Raw genomic sequence first — 14,504 nt, 5'->3', positions numbered from 1 at the left:
CACTTAGCATCAGCTTGAGTCCTGGGTTGTCGGCTCTCGTGCTTCCCCTCATGTAGCCTGGCCTCTGCACGTCGCTCATTTTACTAGAATCCTAGACCCTCTGTTCTTCCTCACCCCTGACAAGGCGAATCGGACTGTCCCAACCCAGAACGTCCCTATGCGTCCATCATCCCCTGGGAGCTGGACTGTCCCAACTCAGAACGTCCCTATGCGCCCATCCCCTGGGACCTGAGCTGGTGTCATGGAAGCTGTCTTCCTCCCTTTCACTTAGAAACTGTGCACGAGGTAGCTCTGAAAGACAAGGAGCCAGACACACAGGACGCGGAGGAGGTGAAGGTGAGCTGGGGAGGTGTGGAATGGCTGTCTGGCAGGGCAGGGGCTGTGCTGACTGTCAGCCTAGGGGTCTGGCTCTGAGCACGGGGTTGTGCTCTCTGCAGAAGGCCCTGGAACTACAGATGGAGAATCACCGTGAGGCCCATCACCGGCAGCTGGCCCGCCTCCGGGACGAGATTAATGAGAAACAGAAAACCATTGATGAGCTGAAAGAGTAAGGGGCGGGGCTTAGAGGTGGCTCCAGTGTCTGTCAGTCCCCTCATCTTGCTGTGGCCACTCCAGCGATCCTTCTGGATCTTTAATGTCCTCAACAGTGACACACCTTGAGGCCCAAACTCGAGAGACACAAGAAGGGCTGGAGAGGTGGCTCTGTAGTTTGAGAGCAGTGGCTGCTTTTCCAGAGAACCTGAGTTTGATTCCTAGCAACCACATGGTGGCTCAAAATCGTCTGTAACTCCAGTCCCAGGGGATCTGACTGCCTCTTCTGGCCTCCTTGGGTACCAGGCACACAAACATACTCGCAAGCAAAACACCCATACACATAAAAAATTAATTAAAAGACACAAGTAGTTAGGATTAGACATGTCCTCGGAACTTTTATGATTGCGGTACTCGGGGCTCCCATGTTGCTATGAAAGTGGTAGCCGACGTGTATCCCCAATAGAGCCAGTGTGTATCCCTGATATCTGAAGTCGGGTGCATCAGGGCTGGTGTGAGGGGCAGGGCTTCCTTTCCCCCATTGAGTGTCTCTTTATGTCCCACCCTCCCCAGCCTGAACCAGAAACTCCAGTTAGAGCTGGAGAAGCTTCAGGCTGACTATGAGAGGCTGAAGAACGAAGAGAACGAGAAGAGCGCCAAGCTCCAGGAGCTGACGTGAGTGACACGCCTACGGCAGACATGTGCAGATGTGGGATGCGTGGGTGGCCTCTGTGGGGAGAGTCACAGGAAGCAAGCATGAAGGGGTGGAGAGAGGGAAGGACAGCAGCAGAAAGGATTGCCAGGCCAGCTGTGGTGGCGCACGCCTTTAATCCCAGCACTCGGGAGGCAGAGGCAGGCAGATTTCTGAGTTCAAGGCCAGCCTGGTCTACAGAGTGAGTTCCAGGACAGCCAGGGCTACACAGAGAAACCCTGTCTTGAAAAACCAAAAAAAAAAAAAAAGATAAGGGAGTGTTGGGGAGGAGTGTCCAAAGGGGTCTTTCTTGTTTTCTTGTCACTCTATCTCATTATTTTTCTTTTTTTTTTTTTAAGATTTATTTATTTATTATATCTAAGTACACTGTAGCTGTCTTCAGATGCACCAGAAGAGGGAGTCAGATCTCATTACAGATGGTTGTGAGCCACCATGTGGTTGCTGGGATTTGAACTCTGGACCTTCGGAAGAGCAGTCGGGTGCTCTTACCCACTGAGCCATCTCACCAGCCCTCATTATTTTTCTTGCTGCAGATTTCTGTATGAGCGACATGAGCAGTCCAAGCAGGACCTCAAGGGGCTGGAGGAGACAGTTGTGAGTGTCTGTGCCGCATAAACAGAGTGGGAGAGGGCTCCCATGCCCCTCACCTCTCCCCCGTGCTCCTCACCTCTCCCCCGTGCTCCTCACCTCTCCCCGGTGCTCCTCACCTCTCCCCCGTGCTCCTCACCTCTCCCCCGTGCTCCTCACCTCTCCCCCGTGCTCCTCACCTCTCCCCGGTGCTCCTCACCTCTCCCCCGTGCTCCTCACCTCTCCCCGGTGCTCCTCACCTCTCCCCCGTGCTCCTCACCTCTCCCCCGTGCTCCTCACCTCTCCCCGGTGCTCCTCACCTCTCCCCCGTGCTCCTCACCTCTCCCCCGTGCTCCTCACCTCTTCCTACCCTGTCCCTCCTGCCCTTTTTTCTGTGAATCGGTGGCACTTTGGGGATGACAGACCACAACTATATAGCCTGAAGGAGAAGGTAGACCTGGTTTCCAGTTGCCCCCAAGTTTGCATTATTCCCCCCAGGCCCGTGAACTCCAGACCCTCCACAACCTTCGCAAGCTGTTCGTTCAAGACGTCACGACTCGAGTCAAGAAAGTAAGCGTGTTCTCAAGCCACCCCACCCCTGCACTCCTCTCCCTGTCTTGGGGTTCTCCAGCCTGTTGTCTCCTGTGGGGTCGATTTGGCCTCGGGACAGCCATGTCTTTCTTCTATCTAACCAGAGTGCAGAAATGGAGCCCGAGGACAGTGGGGGGATTCATTCCCAAAAGCAGAAGATCTCCTTTCTTGAGAACAACCTGGAACAGCTTACAAAGGTTCACAAACAGGTGAGTGAGAGAACAAGAGGCCAGGTCCCCGTGATACCCAAATCCTGAAAGGCCCCTCAGTTTGGGAAGAGCTAGCTACCTTTAGCCCTCTCTTACCCCACAAGTCCCTGCTTGGTACTTTATCTGATTCCATGTGTGCAGTGACCTTTGCTCTGAACCTATTCTCCCTTCTCAAGGGTTTTTCTCGGCCTATCTTTGCTTAAAGTGAAAGTCCCCCACCTTGCAGGAAGAAGTTAAAATGCATGCAGGATGGAGACACATCGGGGTCCAAGGGCTGGGAGGTGGGTCAGCAACAGACTTGCCTGACCTGTACAAGGCCCTGGGTGTGTCTCTCTCCAGCCCTATGATGGGATCAGGGTCCGGATATCATACTACCAGACTTCAGACAGGGCTATAAGGAAAACAAGGGTTTTGGGCTTTTTCTTAGCAAAAACAAACACTTCATATACCTACCTGGAGCAGGTATGCAGGACAGTAAATGATGTTCTTAGCATGACACGCCCAGCCTCTAGTGGGCGCCAGTCAGAACTCCTGCACTGAGCGGCTGCCTCTCTATCCCCCTCTTGCTGCTTGCTACTGCTCTGTAGGTGGAAGCCTGGGTTTCAAAGGTATGGGCTGTCTATGTTAAAGGGCAGTCCCAAGGAATCAGGACAGGAAATGTTTGGCATTTCTACAGTGGAAGCATCCTTGTCCACACCAAGGAACCAATGCTCTCAGTATTTTGGTAGCAGGCCCTCTAATTGATTCATAAAATAAGCCCCAACCTAAATTTCATTTCCCCCTTCTCAAATCCACCTTTAATTCCATCTGGACCCATTCTCCAGCTAAGCCCTCCTTTCCCTCCCGGCCTGGTGTCCGTGCCTTACAGTAAGGACTTAGTGAGCACGTCCTTTTGAAAACTTGCTAAACTTGACTTGGTCATAAGCTGCTGGGTCTGTGTCCTTTGACCTCCCAAGGGCTTAACTGTTATCTTTCCTTCCCTATCTTATTACGAAACAGTAGAACATCTCAACAGAAAAGCTGGATGACAGCTAGAGAGATCTTTAACAGCGCAGGCTAGGGTGTAGCTACGCTGAGAGGATGCTTGCTGAGCTTTAGCAAACAAAGCCTCAGGTTCAACCCCCATCCATACCAAACTGGGGCCGGGCATGGTGCCACAGGCCTGGAATCCCAGTACCCGAGAAGGTAGAGTTTGAAGGCAGCTGAGACTATATCATGAGTTCTAGGCCAGCCTGGGCTACATAGTATGACACTGTCTGCCTGTCTTTTTTCTTACTTATTTTTTTTTTCCTTCCTCAAAGCCTCTGCTTCTGCTCTAAGTCCCAAACTCCAAAAACCGCTCCCCTAAAGGACAGATAGGAGTAAGCAAGGTCCCTCCCTAGCAGAAGCAGTCTGTGAAGGAAATAGAGTTGCCACCAGTTAAGCTAAACCAGGAGCAGAGAGACATTCCATGTCCCTAATCAACTAAAGCTGCATAGAAGATTCTAGCTCTGTCCCTTTCCCATCATGCTCTCTGCTGTGCTGACCTGCCTGCCTGCCTGCCTGCCTTCTTCCCTCCCTCCCAGCTCCCAAGGCCTTGCACCTGAGTAGTTTCAAGTGCCCATCAGTGTATAGACCCTGCAAAATGATCCAATGGCCTTTTCACTGCGGAGTGGTTGCCATCACACTCTGGTATAATTTTAACAGGGTGGAGGAAGACAGCCCAGGGGGTCCCTGGGGAAAGGCAGTGAGCACAAACGTTTGTGCAATCGCAGGATTTCCTTTCCTTCCTGTGAGGCTCTGTGTGTGGCTGCATGGGTCCCAGAGCCTGGCTTCTACTCTGCCCGGCTCTCATCCGCCGCACCCTTCACAGCACGTGTCCACCCTCTGTCATGTGCTCCTGCTGTCCTGCCCTTGGCACCCTCACTCAGCCATCTCATCCCCATGGGGCCTTGGAGCTGTGGGCCGGGCACGGGCTGTGGCGTACAGTGGACGGACGGGAGTGTGCAGATGGATGGCGCGTGGACAGGGCCATAGCAGAGCTGCAGGTTTTGCTACTTAGAAGACAGGGAGATGCCGGGTGTTGTGGCACACACCTTTAATCCCAGTGCTCGGGAGGCAGAGGCAGGCGGATTTCTGAGTTCGAGGCCAACCTGGTCTACAAAGTGAGTTCCAGGACAGCCAGGGAAACACAGAGAAACCCTGTCTCGAAAAACCAAAAAAAAAAAAAAAAAAAAAAAAAAAAAGGGAAAAAAGAAAACAGGGAGATGGGAAGAACTGGCTAGAGCCACACACTGCTAGAGCAAGGAGGTCCCTCGAGGAAATGGCAGGGCCTTGATTGTCCTTTATTCTCTCTTCTCCCAACCCCCACGCTCCTCTGGGTGACTATTTTGGGTCACCGGCTTTTTCCTTCTGGGCTCTCCCGTGCGGCTCACTCCGCAGCTGGTACGTGACAATGCAGATCTGCGTTGTGAGCTTCCTAAATTGGAAAAACGACTTCGGGCTACGGCTGAGAGAGTTAAGGCCCTGGAGGGTGCACTGAAGGAGGCCAAGGAGGGCGCTATGAAGGACAAGCGTAGATACCAGCAGGAGGTGGACCGCATCAAGGAAGCCGTGCGGTACAAGAGCTCCGGCAAGCGGGGCCATTCTGCCCAGATCGGTGAGTGGATGTCAGCTGGTGAGACCGCATCGCCACCTGAGGCAAACGCAGCCAGTCCCTAAGTGCCAGACCACTCAACGCTTGCTTTTAGCCCCAGCCTTTCCACCAGAGGATGACACTGTCGGTTTGCGGTTTGCTGGGGTTGACCTTGGGATCAGGTAGACTTGGGTAACCGATGACAGCTTTCTCATGGCTGTTTCTTCTGTTCCGTAGCTAAGCCTGTGAGGCCTGGCCACTATCCTGCCTCCTCACCCACCAACCCCTACGGCACCCGGAGCCCCGAGTGTATCAGCTACACCAACAACCTCTTCCAGAACTACCAGAACCTGCACCTGCAGGCTGCGCCTAGCTCCACTTCAGATATGTAGTGAGTGGCGTGGGTATGGCCGCAGTTCCAGCCCAAGGCCATCTGGGCCCTCTGAAGGCGTTAGGGTGGTGTCAGCTCTTGGTCCGTTTAAAAATGCATTTCCTGAGTCACGTGGTTTCTAACCCTTTTCACGGTCTTCTGGGTTGTTGTTAGGAGGTGGGTTCTTTCTCCTTGTCGCCATGATTGGTGACCTCTGTTCCAGGGATAGAAAGGGTGAGTGACCGGGAGGAAGGTGGGCATAGTGGCTCTCAGAGTGGTGGGCTGTGGCTTCCAGGGGCTGCATCTGTATTCTGCTCCTTCCAGCTTTGCCAGCAGCGGAGCCACATCTGTTGCCCCCTTGGCTTCCTACCAGAAGGCCAACATGGACAATGGTAAGTGATGAAGACACAGGGTTCCCAGGGAAGATGAGAGGTGTTTACAACAGACACGAACAGAACCTTCCTCTCACTGGAGGGTCAAACAAAAAGATACTGTCAGGGAGAGCTCAGTGGAACAGCCCGTGCCTAGTGTGGTTTCCGCCCTGCATCCCATTCCTGGTACAATTTTGGAGGGAGGGGTTGTGCCGGGGTTGGGTACGATTCGTGTGGGCCAGCTCTCTCCTAAGGGCTTGCTTAGGTCTCCAGTCAAACCTGCTATTTTCTTTAGAAGTAGCTGCTCCTATTACTGTCTGCCTATCCCCGTCTCTTCTCAGTGAGTGTTTGGGGGCCTTTCTAAAAAGTATAATATACAGCTCTGGAGAGGTGAGGGTAGAGTGCCTCAGTTTACCAGTTCAGAGGCATGGGCTTCAGGATGGGAGGGGCTGTGAAGACTCTTCCCCACACCAGCCTTTTTCTAACCCTGTGTTCTCATCCCTTCAGGAAATGCCACAGATATCAACGACAACAGGTACTCAGACCTGGGTTCTCTGGGTGGGACCCAAAAAAATCGAATAACACTTCTCCAAGAGGACTTCCCCGGAGCTCTGGGGAGGAGGGAAGAAATGAGGCAGGAGATCCAGGCACTCCCATGGGTACTTTCTCCGTACCTTAGGGAACGTTCTGACCTTGGGCAAGGCCTGAGTTTCCTTAGGAAGCATGCATCCTCCCTGACTTCGCCCTTCAGTATCTCAGGCACGCTGTCTGAGTGCTGACCACAGCAGGGGCGGAGCTGATGACAGGCTGTTTCTTCCTCCAGGAGTGACCTGCCGTGTGGCTATGAGGCTGAGGACCAGGCCAAGCTTTTCCCTCTCCACCAAGAGACAGCAGCCAGCTAACTCCCAACCCTGGCCACATATCTGCACTTTCAGGTAGCTGCAGGCCACTTCCCTCCCTAGCCCCAGCCTCCTCCTGTCTGGCCATGGCTGCTTCTCCTGTTCATGTGTATGTTTATATGTTTGTATGTGTCTGTATGTGTGTGTTGTGTGTTTGTGTTGTGTGTGCATGAGTGTACCCACATCTGGAAGCCAAGGTTAGTTGGTGTGGGTGTCTTCATCTGTGTGTGTGTGTGTGTGTGTGCGCTCACATCCACAGGCCAGCCTTAGTGTGGGTGTCTTCCTCTCTCACATTCCATCTTACTTTTTGAGGTCTCTCACAGAACCTGGAGCTTGCTGTTTTGGGGTAGACTGACTGGTCAGTCACCTCCCCACCTTCCCTCTGTCCCCCCCCCATATCTGCCCATTTCTGTCCCCTGGGCCTGGGGTAACAGCCTGGCCTTTATGTAGGTGCTGGGGATCCAAACATAGTCCTCATGTCTGTTCAGTAAGCACTTTGTGACTGAGCCAAAATCTTCCAACTCCTGCTTGGCCCTGTATGGCTGCACGAGGCAGAGGCAGGGAGATCATGAGTTCAAAGGAGTTCTGGATTCACAAGACCCTGTATCAAAAACAAACAGAAACATTTGCTAAAAAGTCCAAATCTCATTCATAGCCAACCCTGACCTCCCATGGCCCCAAGCCTTCCCTTAGGTGCTGCTAGTAATCACAGTACTCATTCCAACCACTAGGGGTCACTGTCATACATTAAAATTTTTGTTAAAGGCAAGGGCTGCTGTCCATTGGTCTACTACCTTGTGCCTTTACCCTAAAATAGCCTTAAAATAGCCTTAGATACACAAAGATGTCTAAGCCACCTCGTGTAAAGGTGATGTCTGCACTATTCCTGCCAGACTCTGGCGCTGTCTGACTCGGTGTCTCTAGCTAGAAACAACAGTCCGGTCAGTAAAAATGGAAACCAGCTGCCTCCCCATCCACTAACCCTCCAGCTTCAACACCTCCCTCTTGCCAAGTCCCTGATCACACCAGGACCCCTCCTTGTTCCTGGTGTCACCGGGCATATTCCATGCTTGTTTTAGACCCCAGATGGACAGAGGGACCTATGTTGTGGTCCACTTTATAGCTCCTTTGCTGAATCAAGAGAAAATGTCCAGTCTCTTGCTGAGATGCACTAGGCCGCATCCCTCCCAGGCTTTCCCCGGACAGTGGCTCAGGCAGAAAAGCAGGAGAGAGAGAGACGTGTTAAGGGGGAGAGGATGCTGGCAAGACTTGGGGTGGAGAAACATGGACTGGCTGGCAGTGGCGGGTGGGGCTGGCTTCGTGGTGTTAAAGGAACTGTAAACCAAAGTGTGTTCTATGTTGTCTGTTCCTACACAGAGGCCAGGCTGGGCTGGCTCCTCACACCCTCTTTCTCTTTCTTCCCCAGTTTCTAAGAGGGACTGAGGCCTCTTCTCTCAGCATGCTGCAAAACCTGTGGTCTCTGACACTAACTCCCTCCCCAGCCCGTGATGTTGGACTGTTTGATGTCTCCTCCTATTCCGTATCTCTTTGTACTCTGTATCTATCTATCAGAAGCTGCTGCTGTGTCTCTCCTCTCTGTCCTCCCCTCTAAGTATCTGATGATGTATTTAGCAGTTTTTAAGCATAGTCTCCCTTCCTCGTTGGGCGTTAGGGAGGAGGGAAATGTCTCTTCTTTCTTCCATAGACTCGTTTCTTACACCGAGTGATGTCAGTCACTGAGTAGAGGTCACAAAAGATAAAGGAAAAATGGGAGCGGGGAGGCTGCCCTCCTCCTCTCTCACAAACACACGTGTACACGCACACACGCATGCACACACACAGTGTACATACAAAGCCTTAAGCAGAGGAATGTCTTAGCATCTACGAAAAGAGAGAAATAGGCCCCCACCCCCTTCTTTACACAGAACACAGAGGAGGCCCCAGCGGAAGGTTGCGACATCGCTCTCTCCCTCACACATACGCACCCCTCACCAGAGTCAGCACACTGGAGGTGGTCTCCTCTGTCCTGTGAGGTCTGCCTTGTGCTCCCTTCCCCGGTTGGAGAGCATGGACTACTCAAGGGACTGTTTCCCTTTCTGGCCCAAGCCTCTTGTACTTTCCACTCCAGATATCACAACCAGAACTTAGAGTTGGTTTAAAACATCTTCTGAAAATTCGAGAAGGCGGACTGCTGAGAAACCGCTGCTCATCTGTCTGTGCCAATAGTTATACGCAGGTGGAGTCGGAATGGTCGGCTCCCTGGCTCTGGGGAGTGAGCAGGCTGAGGGACTACTGTGTGCTACTCTGTCACAGAACCCTCAGGTTGAAGCTACAAGCTCGTTCTTTCTCCCATATTGGGCTGTGTGTGCTTCCCACCCCTGACTTTGGTTTGGGGCTTCCAGTTTATTGGCATAATCGCCGTCTCTAGATGCCGTCCCTTCAGAATGGAATCTGGCCTGTTCCCAGTATACCTTCCTCCCCCAAACAGAGTTCCTTCTGTAATCTCCATCTGGTCCCAAGTGCACTTTAAAGACAGGGGTGGGGGAGCAGGTTGGAGCATGGTGGCAGGCGGCCTCCCTGACACAGGAAAAAGCTCTGCTGTTGATCCCAGCACTGCAAAAGCAAAAAAGCAAAAGCTGGGTGTAGTGGCTCACACTTTCCAATGTTGCTCTCAGGAAGCTGAGGTAGGAAAATTGCTAAATTTGAGGCTATCCTGGACTACACAGTTAGATCCAGGAGAGCTTGTACTATGACAGGAGGAAATCCTATCTCAGAATGAAGGAAAGGAAGGAAGGAAGGGAAGGGAAGAAGGAAGAGAAAAAAAGGAAGGAAGGAAGGAAGGAAGGAAGGAAGGAAGGAAGGAAGGAAGGAAGGAAGGGAAGGGAAGAAGGAAGAGAAAAAAAGGAAGGAAGGAAGGAAGGGAAGGGAAGAAGGAAGGAAGGAAGGAAGGAAGGAAGGAAGGAAGGAAGGAAAAGTAAGGAAAGGGAGGAAGGAAGGAAGGAAGGAAAGAAAGAAAGGAAGGAAGAAAGAAAGAGAGGAAAGGAAGGAAGCGGGGACAGGACAATTTTTTTTCTGAACTGGCGGGGGCTAAGAGCTTGAAATTAATGCTTTCCCCACTGCCATCTCAGCTCAGGTCCCCTCCTGCCCAGCACTGAAGAGGACGGACGTTGCTTTAGTTCAGATGGTCCTGTCCTCCCATCTGCTAAGGTATTTTTCCAGACAGCTACAGGGATGAAGGTCAGTACTCAGCGAGTATCCAGATACCCAGTCCATCCCAGGACTGGAGACCAGGGCTCTCCAACAGAGGGCAGCCTGCAGTCCAGACCCTGCTAGGCCTGGGAGGAAAACTCCCTGTGGGTGACAGCTGGCAACTATGGGCTGTAGTGGCTGTGACTCCCTCAAGGGGCCGTTTCTGCTCTGTAGGGAGTGATCGAGATGAAGACAGTATCAGACTGGCATGGGAGAACTCCCAAGTGACAATTTTCAAACACTTCAGAATAAATCTGATGTAGGATGACTAAGCTGAACCCAGGGCTTTGACCATGGCTTAGTGGTACCATGCTAAGACACTTAGTGTGACAAGTCTGAGGGTTCAGTCTATCTCTGGAACCGCAAACAACATGAAACAACCAAAATGGTAAAGTAATTCAGAGCTAGGAACGTTGTTATAATTTCTTTCTTTCCATACCCCCCTCACAGTGGAAAATGCTTCATTCATTTGCCAGAGGGGTCCAGTCTGCTCCCCCCACACTCTAAAACCACAACTCAAAAGAAAGGTCAGGAGGTGCAGACAAATCGAAAGCCTCAGACACAGTGGGCAAGGAAGGAAAAGGGCGTTCTCTGTGGCTCATGCCGGCAGGATGAGGATGCTTGGGATTCTGAGGGAGTTTGCATGATCTTGTCACCAAACGATCCTTTTCAAAATACAAGTGAGGAGATGTGGAGGCGTGCAGCAGAGCAGATGAGGAGGGGGGCGGCAAGATGTAAGGGACACGGCCATTTGCTATGCTAAAGAAACAGCCCTTCACCTGAAGGTTCTCACCACACCCTCCCCCTTACCTTCACTACATCCCTTTCAGAGAGCCAGGCCACCACCCGGGCCCCTGGCCCACCCACTTACATCTGCCAAAGTGAAATGTTGCATGCCGGCGTGGAAGACAAACCAAACCGCACAAATCCCAGTGTGTATTTACTTGGTGGACACAAATATCTTTAAAATAAAATAACTTCGATGACGACTTGCTGTTGCTTCTTATTCATTTTTCAGGGGGCTTTTGTTTGCCTTTTGTTGATACAAGTTTTGCCTGCACATATTTACGTGTACCTTGTATGTGCCTGGTGCCCTTAGGATGCTGGAGTAGGGCACTAAATCCTGAGGAACTGGAGGTACCAATGGTCGTAAGCAGGGATGTGGGCAGTGAAAACTGAGCCCTGGTCCTCTATGAGAGAAGAGAGAAGGAGTGCTCCTAACCACAGAACCGGCACATTAGCCCAGGGAGGTGGTCTGCATGAGAAAGGATGGGCCTTAGAGGCTCTGGAGGTTTGAATACTCGTCCCCCAGCCTGCGGAGCCGCTCCCCTCGGGAAGGATTAGGAAGTGTGGCCTTGGAGGAGCTGTGCCTTTGGGGGCTGGCTCTAAAGTTCCAAAGCCACATAGCATTCCGATAGTGCTCTCTGCGTCCTCATGCTGTGGATATGATGTAAACTTCAAGCTGCTATTGCACACACACCCCCTCCAGCATGATGGAACAGGCCTCCCTACCTGCTGCCACGCTCCCCGCCATGATGGTCATGGACTCTAAACCTCTGGAACTGTGAGCCCCAAATTAAATGTTCCTTGTTACAGAATGCCTGGGTCCTGGTGTTTTGTTACAGCAAAAAAGAAAAAAAAAATAAAAAAGAAGGAAAGAAAGAAAGGGAGAAAGAAAGAAAGAAAGAAAGAAAGAAAGAAAGAAAGAAAGAAAAAGAAAAGAAGAGAAAAGAAAAGAAAAGAAAAGAAAAGAAAAGAAAAGAAAAGAAAAAATAAGAGTAAGGGGCTGGAGAGATGGCTCAGCAGATAAGAGCACTGACTACTCTTCCAGAGGTCCTGAGTTCAATTCCCAGCAACCACATGGTAGCTCACAAACACCTATAAAAGGATCAGATGCCCTCTTCTGGTGTGTCTGATGGCAGCTACAGCAGACTCATAAATAAAAATAAACCTTTTTTTGAAGTATGTAAATGTATATTTATGCTATAGCTTATTCAACCATCCCACTATTGGTGGATATCCAGGCTGGTTATGAACTTTAAGAGAACGTGTATCCTGCTCTCTTCATGTTCTCACCCAGACCTTCGTGGTCCCTAAGCCAGTTACTTCCCATGCCCCCTCCCCCATGTCTCTGCTACCCTTGACAACAGCTCAGTTCTGCTGCCCCACGATCAGCTAGCATGATCGTTCTTTCAATCTCCACCTCTGTTCCTCTCTCAAGGCACCTGTGCTGGAGGAAGCTAGACAGTCAGAACACTGGAGCCACTGAGGGAGGAAACTGTACTGTCAGAAGGTTGGGGCCACCCGTGATGAGTTTACAAACTCATCTGGCCCTTGGTGCAGCCCTCCCCCTCCCCCGATGCGTTCCTGTTCAGTTTGCCCTGCCTGCTGTCCAGAGCACCTGGTCTAGATCCTAAGTCTCCTAGAACCACTCTTCTTGGAGACAACCTTGCTTCTGGGTTAAAGACAAGACCAAGGGAATCAAGTGTGAAGTCCTGTTGCATGAGACTTCCTGGGGAGACATGAGCAAGTGTCTACTTAGCCCAAATAAGAGAATCCCTGACAGACCAAAGTAGGGATACCACCAGTGTGTGACTTGGCAAACCCGTGTGTTTATTGGGGGTACTTCTGGAACGTGAGTGAGAGCTTACTTACAGGAGCAGAAATGACTTAGAGACAGCTGCATCACCAGAGCCCACTGTAGCTCATGAAACCTGGAAGCAGCGCCATCCATCTCTCTCTTTCAAGCAGTTCGGTTGGTCTGAGCCTCTTCAGGCAGCTCAGGGGTCTCTGTTCCCTCAAGGCAGCTCAGCCTGTCTGAGTCTCTCAGCACTCCTTATTGTTTACCTATGCTTAAGGAGGGAAGGACCGAGTGTATCTGCTCAGTTTCGGGGACTTCCTGAGCCTAGCAGGATTCCCCTCGAGATGAAATGTTTCCTCTCCCTTTAGAATGAGCATCCCGTCTGCAGGGCTTGCTTTTTCCCAGATGGAAGCTTTTCCTCTTGCATACACAGATCTCCATGCTTACACTTTCAGGTATTTTATTGCTATTTCCTCCAAATTAAGATGTTATCTCTTTGGGAGAGGAAGGAAGATAATCAGTGAGTTATCAGGTTCAGAGCACTATAAAGAAAGTCTGGCCTTTGGGAGGCAGAGGCAGGTGGATCTCTGAGATTAAGGCCAGTCTGGGCTAGGACAGCCAGGGCTATGTAGAGAGACCTGCCTCACAACAAACAAACAAACAAACAAAAAAACACAAAAGAAAACAGCAAAAAAGAAAACTAAAGGAAGGTACAAGACTCAGAAAAGGCACTCAGAGAATTATGAGTTGCAAGGTTCTAAGGTTGTATTAGCAAGAGAGATTCCCAGGGACAGGGGAACTTAGTACTTTCCTGCAGGGACCTCCAGAGGTACAACCTCGAAGAGGTCACTGCTTGGCTCTTCAGTGATACATTTGTCTTTGAGTCACTCCTGCAACCCCTCACCCCTACTTCAATAAGTAACCCCTTACCCCCACAATAAGCAACCCCTCACCCCTACTTCAGTAAGCTGTGCCCCTCCCCCAACCCATCAGTTCACCAAGCTAGAGTCAGGTGGAATCCTTTCTTTAATTGATCTAGCATGAGCCGTCGTCCATTCACATCGTGAGAGGCCATACAGCTAGTGCCCCGCAAGGCCCAGCAGGGCCAAAGATCAGCTGAGGGGCTGTTCCCTGGTGAGGGGGGTAAGGCTGCAGCTGAGGATGCCCTCTGAGGTGGAAGAGTTGGGAGGAGATGCTGAAAGGGCTACCTCTCTTTGCGGCGGTGTGCTTCCTGCTGTAATGGCACTTGTACACTTTCTGTTATCTGGGGTGAGATACACAACCAAGGCTGAGGCACCATGGGGGTGGGGTGGGTCCCAAGGATGCTGTCTTCCTCCTTGATGAGCAGGGTCCTCTACATGAGTATGGGATACCCTCCAGATAGCGGATGCAACATGTGTTATGTTGTCCCTGAAGCAGCAGGCAAGAGAAGAATTGTAAGCAGCTGTTGTCGAGTTGCTTGGCTTTTGCTGTGAACGTTCAGTCATCCAAACAGGGTTCAGCTGTCTACCCAGAAAGAACTTACCATGGAAGAGGGCTAATTATGAAAGCAGGGGTAGGGGCAGGGGGACACTACAGATGTATTCTCTGCTGAGCCTGATAAAGGGAAGGATAAATGGGGGTGTTGGTTTGCCATGCCTTATAGAAGGCGAGCCAGCCATAAAGAGAAGGAAAGTGCAATTTAGATCTGCAATAAAGCACTGGAAAGATGGTTCAGAGGTTAAGAGCATCAGCTAGTCTTCCAGAGGTCCAGAGTTCAATTCCCAGCAACCAAATGGTGGCTCATAACCATCTGTAATGAGATCTGGCG

The 14,504-nt window shown here is 51.2% G+C and overlaps 1 protein-coding gene across 1 annotated transcript in view; it reads left to right on the top strand.

Moving 5' to 3' along the window:
• Kif5a (kinesin family member 5A) overlaps positions 1–11,102 on the top strand; it is a 39,541-nt gene extending 28,439 nt beyond the window's left edge. Inside the window, exons 18-29 of the mRNA XM_085843243.1 lie at positions 272–336; positions 438–547; positions 1,105–1,206; positions 1,777–1,837; positions 2,309–2,380; positions 2,506–2,610; positions 5,032–5,248; positions 5,462–5,615; positions 5,919–5,986; positions 6,473–6,500; positions 6,789–6,900; positions 8,291–11,102. Coding sequence (XP_085699369.1) covers positions 272–336; positions 438–547; positions 1,105–1,206; positions 1,777–1,837; positions 2,309–2,380; positions 2,506–2,610; positions 5,032–5,248; positions 5,462–5,615; positions 5,919–5,986; positions 6,473–6,500; positions 6,789–6,867 — 1,061 coding nt within the window. The 3' untranslated portion in view covers positions 6,868–6,900; positions 8,291–11,102. The remainder of the gene's footprint in view (positions 1–271; positions 337–437; positions 548–1,104; positions 1,207–1,776; positions 1,838–2,308; positions 2,381–2,505; positions 2,611–5,031; positions 5,249–5,461; positions 5,616–5,918; positions 5,987–6,472; positions 6,501–6,788; positions 6,901–8,290) is intronic.
• The last annotated feature ends 3,402 nt before the right edge of the window (positions 11,103–14,504 follow it).

The sequence above is a fragment of the Mus caroli genome, unplaced genomic scaffold (genome assembly GCF_978045245.1).
Source record: "Mus caroli unplaced genomic scaffold, Mus_caroli_1 scaffold_9, whole genome shotgun sequence".
Classification (NCBI taxonomy): domain Eukaryota; kingdom Metazoa; phylum Chordata; class Mammalia; order Rodentia; family Muridae; genus Mus; species Mus caroli.
Note: the sequence above shows the minus strand (reverse complement) of the source record. Positions and strands in the feature narration are given on the sequence as shown.